This window comes from Malurus melanocephalus, unplaced genomic scaffold, assembly GCF_030028575.1.
Source record: "Malurus melanocephalus ecotype Western Australia unplaced genomic scaffold, MMel_1.1 scaffold_80, whole genome shotgun sequence".
Taxonomy (NCBI): Eukaryota; Metazoa; Chordata; class Aves; order Passeriformes; family Maluridae; genus Malurus; species Malurus melanocephalus.
This window is the reverse complement of record NW_026623312.1, coordinates 1,730,627-1,742,902: the sequence shown is the minus strand read 5'-3', so window position 1 is coordinate 1,742,902 and position 12,276 is coordinate 1,730,627. Positions and strand designations below refer to the sequence as shown.

The 12,276-nt window shown below is 33.9% G+C and overlaps 1 protein-coding gene across 2 annotated transcripts in view; it reads left to right on the top strand.

Moving 5' to 3' along the window:
* FER (FER tyrosine kinase) overlaps positions 1-12,276 on the top strand; it is a 136,478-nt gene that overhangs the window by 22,174 nt on the left and 102,028 nt on the right. The window contains exons 5-8 of one of the 2 annotated variants that reach the window (XM_057367528.1): positions 2,718-2,901; positions 5,269-5,406; positions 6,242-6,361; positions 11,830-11,952. In XM_057367528.1, coding sequence (XP_057223511.1) covers positions 2,718-2,901; positions 5,269-5,406; positions 6,242-6,361; positions 11,830-11,952 — 565 coding nt within the window. The remainder of the gene's footprint in view (positions 1-2,717; positions 2,902-5,268; positions 5,407-6,241; positions 6,362-11,829; positions 11,953-12,276) is intronic. The other variant, XM_057367529.1, reaches the window with a different exon arrangement.

Sequence of the window (12,276 nt, the reverse complement as noted above, 5' to 3'; positions counted from 1 at the left end):
TTTTTTTTTTGTTTTGTTTTGTTTTGGGGACGTAAAAAATATTAGTCTCCTCATGAAACATGAGTTTAAAAGGTTTGCCAAAGAGAAAATGTACTGTATCTGGCTAAAGTTTAAGATAGACTTGTGAATGTTATCTCTCCAAAACTGTTCTACAGAATTTTTTTAAGTGGGTTGTTTCATTCATATTTATATGAAAAATTCTTCTCTTGTGACAGCTCTTGAGATGTGTTTTGTCTTTGTTGTACAAAGTAACTCAGATAATTGTAGTGTAAGAAATCTGTACCTTCCATGTACAAAATTAGGTCAGCAGTTGGATTGTTTTCATTTAAAGGAAAGACATAATACCCATTTAAAGTGACTTTTATTAATACGTGTTTGAAATGTAGCTGACAGTGGCAAGTGTCTAGAGAGCCATGCAAGAGTACAGACTGATAGAAGTGTGCTCCAGCTTCATGGTAATTTTTTATCTAGAGACTTCCTGAGTCAGAAGTGCTGTCCTAGTTTTTAGTAGCTCTTCAGGATTTTTTTTTTTAATACCCTTGTCCATTCACTGTTAAACCACATAAGCTTTTCATGTGTAGGATAACTTTTATTAAAGGAATACATAGGTTAGCTGCATGCTGGTTGAAGAAAGTTTATTTTTACTATTTCCATATAATGTTGTACAGTTTTTACATTGAAAGAGGTCTGTTAACTGTGTCCTTTTTATGTGATCCTACTCGGACTCCTAGTGCTTCAGGACTCTTCATTGTAGATATTCTTTTTGTATTCCTCATTTCCTACCTTTCTGATTGGTAATGCCCTTCTCTAAACCTTTTGCATGTCAAATATATCCTCCTTGAGGTCAACGAATTGCTTACTTTTAAGTGGATTTAATCTGTGGCATAACAACTGTCTATTCCTTTGCTAAATAACATTGTGTCCAGCAGTTTCTGAGCACTGAATTAACATTTCCATCGATCTTTCTGATCTCATTTCTGTGTACATTCGCTAAGTTTAGAGCAGATTACTAAATCTGAATAGTTTTTTACCCATTGCATCCCTCTAAATATCCGTTCTATAATTTACTATTGTTAGTTTTAATCAGTGCCTTTAAAGGCTTCTTTTCCAGTTCTTCACATTTGGTTTCCCTATTTGCCACTTTCAGGTGGCATCTTCATCACCTCACCTATCAGAGTCCAGCTGGGGCTCTTCATTGAGTGCTTACCTCCTCCTGTAAAAACTAATCAGAATACTTCAGCTAAAACTTTCTCAAGTACCTTTGAAGTTTCAAAGCTAGACACCATCCAGTCCTTATAATTTGTTCTTACTTCGTTTATTCTCTAACCTCTCCTTCTGACACTTTCTCAGAAGAAAGACATTCGTTGACTCTTTCACATAGTAATGTTTGATCCTGGAAATCTCTGAAGGTCTGAGGTAGTGATCACAGAAGGAGAAAAAATTCTTTTTCTTGTACCAGCTCCTTTTTTGTGTCGTTTACTTTTTCTGACAAGCTTGCTGACTCCAGTGTATATGAAAGAGGATTTGTTACTGGTTTTCCCTCAASTTTTTTTTTTAATGTGTCTTTAATGTGTGTCTGTGTTTTGTTTTATTTGAGTTCATAGTCCCTTGTGTATTCCTTATATGACACAGCTCTTCAAGGTCTGCTTTCAAGCAGCTGTTCACTTAGCTATGAATGCTTACACTTTCTTTTCTCTCAACTGCTTTGTGATGGGTATAGAYATGTTTTTTACTGCATAAATTATTTTAAGTTTATAAGAAATGCAGTGGTCTGAATGAGATTGCTTTAGTTAGCATATGTTTATCCGTGCAGTTAGTTATGACTCTGCACTTGATATTTGCAGATACGGGATTAATTGAAATGGTTTTCGTTCCTGAAAACGTAATAAGATACTTGATGAATATCGAGAAGACAGCAAGGATGTAATTAAAAGCTTATATGTGCGTTCTGGTTACAGCTGAAATAGAGTTTATTTTCTTCACAGTAGCTGTTAATGTGGCTGTATTTTGGGTTTGTGGTGGAAACTGTGTTGGTAGCATACCCCACACAGCTGTGCAGTTACTGTGGCAAAGAATGGAGCAGGTGACCTCCCTAAGTACCTTGTACCTCTGCAGTTCAACCCTCACCTGGTTCTGTCAAGCCTGAACTTGAGCACTTAAATCTCAGTGGTGCCAAGCCGAGGCTGTAGAGTCAAACCCATGATTGAGATGTCAGCTTGGTAGGGAAATGTGAAGTTGTAGGAGAGAAGCTACCCATTTTGGACAGGAATAATAATGTGAGAGTTCAAGTTCTCATAAGTAGATTGCATCATTGCTTTATTAGGATTATGTGTAGCAGTAAGAACGTTTGAACACAAAAAAATAATAATATTTAATGAATCTGATGTAGTAGGACATCTCTTTTTGCATTAAAAATATTTATTTGCAAATACAAGATTTCTTTCTTTTTCATAGTTGTATTATTTTTATACTTTTGGCTTTCATATACTTTTAGATAATGAATTCTCATGTTTCTGCTCAAAGAAAATAACCTTTTTCTTACATAGTAATTAGAAATCTGAATTATCTGAAAATGGATTCTGCTTTGCTCAGAGAAGTATCTTAAAAATTACCATAGAAAAATGAGCAAACTTGCCATTCATCTGCCAGGTGTATGTCTTCTACAGGCCCTTAAGCTTTTAAATCATTAAGTGCATTTATGTTTTGTTTTCTCTTAGGGAAGGAGACAGAGAAAGCCAAAGATCGATGTGAAAAAGCCACTATGAAACTTCATATGTTGCATAACCAGTATGTGTTGGCACTGAAAGGAGCGCAGTTACATCAGCACCARTATTATGATACTACACTTCCTCTGTTACTTGATTCACTACAGAAGATGCAAGAAGAAATGATTAAAGCTTTGTAAGAAGTATTTCTAACTTGTACCATTTTCTGTGTGTAATATTCTAAATAATTTATATGAATGGTTGACAATAAGACACTGTGATTAATTAATTACATTTCAGGGGATAGCAGCTGAAAAAAGTCTATCCAAATAATGAAGACAGTAGTTCTGAGTGCTTGTTTAAGCCTACCAACAAGACATCATCTTCTTATAAATTCTTACAGATTGACTAAAGTATTGTTATCTGAGCTCATGATTTGTCCATCAGCTGATAGACTGTGGCAATTTTGTTGCCTCTCTGATAGTCTGGTAGTGTTATGAAACTCTGCCAGCAACAAATTTGGTTTTAACTGCCCAACTGTCTTAAAAGTGATTGTGGAGGAGGGTCAAGTCAGGTGCCTGGTTGATTATATGTGTGGGAGAATTAACAAGATTATGTAAATTTGATCTCTGTAAGGAATCCTCCCTTAAAAATACAAGTATCTCTTACCTAAAAGATCATTACAGAGTATGTGCAATGTGATGATTTCTAATAACAGATAGAGAGAACTTTTATTTCTCCTTTCTGGTTTGTAATCACCGTGCTGCCTCTTTGTCTTAGCCTAAAAAAAAGGGTGGTTGCCTTTTTTTTTTTTGTAAGTATTACTCATTTAGATTTGAAACACTTCCTTAACTCATTTTCTTATCTATTCTGGTGTCAGTGTTARTCTTGATTTTGGTGCACAGGAAGTGAGGGAGAGTTGAGCATTCCACACTTTTTGTGGTGCGGTTATCATTAGCTTCCCTATGCAATATCATATTAATTTTTTTATTCAGGTGCTAGTATTTAAATTAACCTTTGTAGTTGTTGCTGTACAGTCCTTTTAATTTTGTATGTAAGATCATAGCAAAAGGCTGCAGTTAAATGTGGGTGCTCTAATTAAGGCAGTTTTTTTAGGATCATGAAGTATGGCAATTAACGGAAGAAATTCATGATGGAACAAGAGCTTATTGAAACCACTCATCTCTGCTCTGCCTGGAGTAAAGACCTGTAAAAACTACTTTTGTCACTATATTGATGTTTTTGTGAGTTCTGAATGTATTGGAAAATTATTCTTTTATAATAACTTTGGTGTACATAAAGAGATGCTGATTTCAGGTGTAGAGTTTGGTGTGATAGTCTGTATGAAACCAAGACTTCCTCAGTAACCCTAATTTTGCAGGTGAATTAGTTTTTAATTTGAAAAAGTATAGATTAATATTGCTATTTTTTTTCTTTTTTTTTATCATAGTAATTGACACATTCTTTTTCTCTTAGTCATGGCATTGCTGTAGTTGATGTTTAGCTATATTTTCATCATACTCCATGAATTATTTTCTGGAATCTTTTCACACATTATATTCTCAGACAGGGCAAAATTTAATGCCTTCTGCTGTCTGTTTTCTGCTCAGGGCAAAAGTATTGAAAAAATCCTATCACCCTTTTTTTTTTTTTTTTTACAGAGTAAACATAAGTTGAGACCTTACCCAAGATAAATGTATTTAGACTTTTTTCTCTGCATGTTGCTCTGGGCTAGCCAAAAATCATCAAGTGTTTTTTGAGAGGCCACCATGCTTCAGATCCTGGCAGGCTAGCAAATCAGATATAAAAATGAAGTAGGAAATAATTATGAAGGTAAATTATGAAGGAAAACTAAAAATTAAAGAGTAGAGAAGGGTGTTCTGAGTTTGTGTCATTGGATGCTGTTAAGTGTCACAAAATGACCTCTTCCTCTGCCATTCACTCTTCACTTGTTTTTTTCCACTCTTGGAAACAGGCAAAGACAAGGTTGGGTAGCTTGTATTTCCTCACAGCAACTTACTGGATGATTTCTTTCCCCTTTAAAATATATGCTTACCTGTGATATATGCCTATTTTTATCTGAATGGCAAATCGTAATGTAAATAAATACATCAGAAGAAGTTAAAACAATACAGAAATACAGTTTTTAAAAGAAATGCACATCTTTCTGTGACTCTTAGGCCACAGTATATTTTGCCATGAAAAGTGAAAATCTTCAGTGTAGGTTGTAATGTGCGCAGCAACTCCTGTGTGAAGAAGAATGTCATCAATGAACTCTGTACATTCCCTTTGCTTTTAATCTCTCCAGTTTTTAGTTTGTAGGCTGTATGTAGGTTTACTGAAACCAACAGAAGGAGTGTGGTGTTAAGAGATTGGTATCCAGCCTGGGGCTGTAGAGAAAAGGCCTCAGGTGATGCATTATTTCTTCAAATTGTGTATTGTCTTACTTTTCCCATTTTAGCCAGTTGCAACAAGTTTGTAGAAACAGCAAAATGAAAGCAACTTCTGTGCCACCTATGCCTTCACTGTCATGTTATACGCTAGAATTTTTTTTCCTCTCTAGAAAAGGAATCTTGGATGAATATAGCGAGATCACCAGTCTTGTAACAGAAGAGATTGTGAATGTCCATAAAGAGATCCAGATCTCAGTGGAACAGATAGACCCTAACTCTGAGTACAACGACTTCATAGATACTCACAGGTAAACATTTTCATCTCATGTGTCTTCTTGAGGAAACTCTGCATTAAGCTGCAACTTGCTTGAAGTGTTCAGAGGAATTTGCTTCTCTTTGATTCCTTTTACATCATTACTTGTAAAACTTTGTCCTGATTTGAAAATTATTCCACTTGCGTGTACAGAAAGCAAACTGAACTGTCACTTTGGCTGGCTGTAGTAAACAAATTTCCAGTTACATGAGAAGAGCCATAACTGTGGTACTGTAGCAGATTATATATTACAGTCTAGACTCAAAGTGAGCTAATTTACTGTTCATTTGGATGCAGTTTGCATTCTGGGCTRAGCTTGTTCTGGTTTAAAGTCAACTCTAGGTACCTCTGTACACTGCAGATATTGCTGATTGAGACTTCAGAGCATGTAGATAATGCAACAAAGTTTTTCTTAAAGAGTGAAGTGTATTTCCCATTTATTGCATTAGTGTATGTAGAAGTAGTCCTAAGACTTCTTGCATTATCTTTTTCTTGTTTTTATTATGTGTGAATTGATGGTTGTCACATGCAGTTTTTGAAAGGGTAAGAGGGAGCACATTCACATTGGTAGTCCTTGCAAACTTTGATTGTGCTGTGAACTTGATTCAAAGAATTGTAATGCATTTTATTACCTTATGAGATTTTAGAACAATGTTCTTTGTTCAAATGAAWAAGAGTAATTGTCCAGTTGATATCTATCCTTTTATTTCATAAGTAATTTAAACTATGTGCTAGTCAATAAAGTGTTTCAAAACCTAATGATTTGCTCTGTGGTCTACTCAAAGATACAGTATAAATTTTGAAATCACAACGATTATTTATTAAATTAGGTCATCAGAAGTTGTTGAACAAGAAATAGAGTTTGATACATCTTTATTAGAAGAAAATGAAAACCTGCAAGCTAATGAGATCATGTGGAATAATTTAACAGCAGAAAGTTTGCAAGTCATGTAAGTCTGTCTTTACAAATCTTCCAACCTCTGGAAGTGTTGTTCTATGTTAAATATATGCTCACTCAGTTCCTTGCATAGCTGTGTCCCCATTTTTAAGGTCTGTTTTCTAAATGTGATATTTTCAATCTACAGACTCTCTCCCATGCTGGTTCTGCTCTTTTTTGCACAAAATCCTCTTCTCAGTCTCACAAAAAACTTGTCATCATTTTTAATTTATGTTCCTCTCCATGCCAGTTGATGTATAAACTGCCCCAAATCTGCTGTGAATCCTCCTTGGGAACATACTGGTTCATTTTCCCCAAAGTGCTTCTACATTCACTGCTGTAGAAAAAAAAATGAAAAATTTTGATGAAACCATTGAGTAGAATTATGTAGTCAGTGATTTAAACCACCGTGTAGAAAATTTTCATTAATATATTTATTTCCCTTGTATTTTAAGTGTTTGCTTTCGTTTTCCAAAGGAGATCCTTATTCATTATTGTAACCTTTAGAATACATTGACTTAGTAAAGTAGATGTAGCTATTGTATTGCATTTCACAGAGCTTTCAGCTATTCAGGGTGATGAACTACCTCTCTATGTGTTTTGTTAATATATTGCTTAGTTAAATATTTTCATTACTTTTACCAACTTCACCTTTAATAATTTGTTAGGGAGAATGAATCGACTGCTGAGATTATTATGTTCATTTATTATCAGCCTCAGTTTTTGACATAAAATGGCCCTGTGTGGTCACACTTGTGAGATTGCAACTATTAATCATGCCTTAAAAATGAGAAATTCATAATTTCATTGGTTGATGATATTTTTGCTGTGTCTACTATATTTCAGTTCATGTTTGACTTACTTGAAATGTTTTCATTGGAAAACATTGGAAATTATAACTGATGCAAATAAGACATCAGTGATATATTACGGGAGTTCTAAATTTTTTTTTTACATTTTTTTGTTTGATTTGTTTAATCAAATTGCTGTCCCTATTTCTTGTAGGTTTCTCTGAAAATCAAAATCAGGCTGAGGTATTTCAAATGCAAACATATTGCAGTGCATTCTGCTGGTTGCTCTAGTCCCTTTGTTTTCTCAACATGACAGAAACTCAAAAGCTCAAAAAGATAAATTCTTGTTTTGCTTGCCTTTTGTATTGAAATGTTTAGAAATAAGACATCAGCATATCTAAAATATGAAATGTTGCTTTTCTGATAAATGTTTCTGATTAAATGTATATTTGTGCTATGAATGTATGTCTGTATATTTGCCTGCAAATATATGTTTTTCATATTTCAGTACAATTTTCATTCTGTTCTGTTGCAAATCTTCTATTCATCCACATGAAATAATTTTGTGAATTTGAGTGAGAAATTTTATAGTGTTTCTGGCACAGAAATCACATAGCTCTTTTAAGTGTTGCTGTCTTTAAGGTGTTCACCTTCTGATATAGGTTTATTACTCTGAGAAAAACAATTAAACCATATTAGGCCAGACCAAAGACTGACACTCAGCTTTCTTCGTTCCTGCATTAGACAACAGGGAAAAGTCTGGAGAGGAGAACGAAACTAGGATGATCACATAATGCTATTTCCTCTGCCTCCTATAATTTTCATCTCTCAAATATTTGGAGACAATAGTACTATCTGTCTTTTTAGTGGCTTTGTAGGTAATTTATAATGTCCTCAGAAGTACTTTTCTTCCATGAATGTCTCCAGTCAATTTCACTGTGTAAAAGTATCTGTTGCCCATGGCATTTTTAGTTGAGGAGTTACAGAAATTAACTTTCTATTTTGTGAACCTGTTGCTACTTTGTTTCATTTTATTACCCTTAAGCTTTTGTTTTGGAAGAGAATAGGAGTAATTTATTCCTTTCTACCTAAGATAATGTAAATTTCTTTTCAATGTATACTCTGTAATCTCTTTTTCGGAGCCATCTTTTGCTTTAGTCTGTCCTTTCACAAAACTTACTCATCCTTTATCCATTCGTATTTATTTGAATGTTTCTAAGGTTGCTGTATTAATGTTGAGATGAGTGACTAGGATTTCACAGGTAATCCAGATAGGTAGTTTAGCAGGAGGCCTTCTGAGGTTTTCTGTATTCTTACTGTGCTTTGTTTTTAACAAGTCCTAGAGAGCCATTCAATTTGATTTTCTGACCCCAGAAGCTCATCAAGTCAGTGTTTTCAGGGAATCACCTACTGTATCTGCAAGATCTCATTTCTGAGTGGTTATGGTCATTTTAGAACCATTCTTCATTCTCTACATCAGAAAAGCTGTGGATTATTTCTTTTTCCCACTGCATATTTGCATGTTTCCATATGTATTTAAATGAGAGCCCAGATATCCAGTGTCATAAGGTCTAGAAAAATCCTGCATTTTTCATGTTCAGACTCTTCCTACTACCACAAGTAATATTATGTAATGAGCATTGTTTGTCACTTTTCAAATTGTCCTTTTATTTGGATCATTATGAACATATTAGGCAGTGCATATTATTTAKGAAGTGCCACTCTCTCCTGGGACTGTAAGAACTGTTTATTCTTATTCCCATTTGTCATTTTGGTTTTTAATGCAGGTGTGAACCCTTTGTTTTTTGTTGCAATTCTCTGTAACTGTCTATATTCATAAACCTTTTTAACTGTTTTTTAGGTGTCTTGTTACAGTCTTGCCTTAAAGCCACTGCAGCCAAAAAAAAAAAAAAACCCACAAGTATTTGCATCAACTGTGTACGACTAGAAATTTGCAAACAAGAAAAGTGTACTATATATCATTTATCCATAGTTGATGACTTTCAAAGAATCAGCTCTGTATGTGATGAAACAATAGAAATTTGACTATTGATCTTTGGTATTGAAATCATAGCCTTGAATCTTTAAAATGCTACATAATTATGTTTCTGTAGAGGAGAATTACCTTCACTATCTACCAGATAAAATAAGTGCAGATGATGGAATTAATGCATGAACATTTTAAACATTCAAAGACATACTGATTTGTAATCAATAATATTTGCTTGAATCAGCTGTTTCATTGAGTATGCAAAGGAAAAATGACAGCTTTACTTACATTGCTGTTTGAAGGTTTAATGAAGAATATTTTAAGGGAGCGTGATGAGAAAACTGGCTTCTACTTTCTAGGGTAAATTTATATTTATGAATAAAGTTTTGAGAAAGAGAGGYAGTTAAAAATCAATGTTGACTAACTAACCATTCTAAGGAATGAGTTGTGGTGTCTCCTGATAAATACTCATGGCTGTTGCTGAATAATGCAGAGAAATTCTGAAAAGTTTCACAGAATAAAAGTTTAGGCTTTGAAGATATGTGCATTAAAAACTGACAGGAGGCAACCACAATGAGCTAATGGTTGATCAGAGAACACATTAATATCCAATTTAGATTTAAAAATCTTCTGAAATAGAAGATTTTAAAGATCAGGTGCTAATTGATAATTGTGGCAGAATGGAGCTACTAACTAAAGAAATATGAAAGGAAGCTTTCCAGGTAGAGTTATTGTGTGGTTGTTAAAGCTTGTAAGGTTTATAGTGATAAACTGGTTAGTAATAGAAACCCTTTTGTAAACTGATTGTGTCCAAAAGGARATACAATACAAGAGAATTCCTTTGGCAAACCACTGCCAAGATGATCCAAGACCGATGCCGAGTTGTCAGTTGTAGCCAGTCTGAATGAAAGTTATTGTTTAAACAAAGAATAGAYGTTGAGTACAAGGAGGCAAGTGAGTTTAGTGTGTATATGGTAGTATTTTTTCCCCCCCTAAGATAAATAAAAATGTCCTTAAGTATCTCAGAAGTTTCAGGAAGAGCTACATCATTTATGTGTTTCAATCTGATTCTGCAGTATAAATTATTAAATCTAGTTTATGTATTTTATTAGAGTGTGGTGAAATAATGTTGTATCTGCATGTATAGRCTCATTTCTTCCAGTGATGAACAGTCTTATTAAACTGGTTTTAATTTCATGACTACTGATCCTTGATCATTTGATAAAACATCTGCTTCCTGTAAATCAGTTGTTAAGCAAATACAATGTTGATTAAAAATTTGTTTAGAAAACTTCTCAAAAATCTGTTACAAAATCATTAATTATTTTCTAAGCAAGGTATTAAAATAAAAAGTTAGTTGGTATTAAGTTAGTGACCCAGTATACAAAAACACAGAGCAGTTCAGTATATAGATTTTGATAGCCTGAAACTAATAAAAATGAGTATGAAGAGGGGAGCTGTGAAGATGTTACTTTGAGGGAAATATTTTGGGTATTTATCTTATCTCAAAATAAACACATGTAGAAGCTTGGTCTTYTGGGAAATGAGTTTCAGTTGTTCACTCTATGGCTTTATTTCACTAATTTAACTCTCCCAGAATAAAATGCACGATTGAGTACAGACCATATGTAATCAACAATGTGTAAAATATATTGTGAGGAGATGAATGATTCAGTGTTTACAATCAAATAATTCACTTTGGTGTATATGGGCATGTGGACTGTGCCYCCTAGGTGTTTAGAGAGTTGGATGTGCCACTCCCTAGTCTGGAATGGCTTTGGTCCATGCATCTGTGCTGTGGTAATTACTTAATGTGTTTTGCCTGTGTTCCACTCTTCCCTTCAGCTTAAAAATAGAGGGGAAACAAAGTAAGATAGTTAAAGATGGGTAGATAAATGCCAACAAGGAAATAAGATTGCTTATTTATTTTTAAGAGATTGTTCTGAGTTAACAATTAATTGAAATCAACATATTGATATGCATTTTAGAAGTCATTTATAAGTAAGACATTTATGTGCATTATTCAGAATGCAAATGTTTCTGTACATTCATTTTTTTTTATTGTTGGACTATTTACCAGCATAATTACAAAGTGTCAGTAATGTTTTTAAAGTATATTAACTCCTTCTCTGTTAGTATTGAGTGTTTTTGTACAGTTTTATCTTTCCTGTGAATAAGCTGTTACCAGAGATTGTAACGTAAAAAGGATAATTGTGAAGAAAGATATAATCACTCTTATCAAAGAAAGTTAGCATTTGTACTTTTGCTCTTTTTAGAAGTAAATACAGCCCAACTTCTGTTTCTGTGTACTTTAGGAGCTGGAAGTCTTTTGTCTTTCTTAAAGCATCTCATAAAGTAGCTTTAATGTATTGGGAAGGCATTAATTTGCAGAACTCATTACATATTCTGGAAAACATATTTTCTTGATAGGAGAACCTGCAGGCAGCAGATTGTTGTTTTACTGTGTATGTATAGAGGTGTTAGTATGGAATCTGGCTAGGATGGAATCTAATAATGCAGGTTAACAATGTAAGGTATATCCACACGTATACAGAAAAAAACCAAATTATCACCAAGCACTGCCTAAGATAATCTAAAAAATAATGCTTATTTACAGCTTCAGAAAAAAAATTATAGAACATTCCCAAATACATACAGTTTATGCATTCCTGACTTGGGTTTCTAAAATCTTTTTTACAGGTTAAAAACGGTAATAGAAGAACTGATGCAGACACAGCAAACCCTTTTGAGCAAAGAGGAACTTGTGTTGGAACTAGAGAAAAAAATAGAAGAATCCTCTAAGACATGTGGAAAGAAATCTGAGTAAGTTGAACTTAAATTTCAAAATACAATAATTTGAGGAGAAAAATTGTCTGTAATGCAATTCTTAAGACTTAAATAAGAAAACCTCCACTAATTTCGTTCTGCTTTTGTGTGTATCAAATTACTATGAGGAACAACAGTAATTTTCTCATCTCTAAAATAATCCTTTTGCAGACCCTAACTCACTGAAGCRTTGAGCAGCTCCATGAGTGTAATATAATTGTCATAGTTTCGGCATGGGTCAAGAGCTAGACCTTCCCTAAGTAATGTAACTTTGACTTGATTGGAGAAGTTAGTTCAGTTGCCTCTCTGTTGGACAGGTTT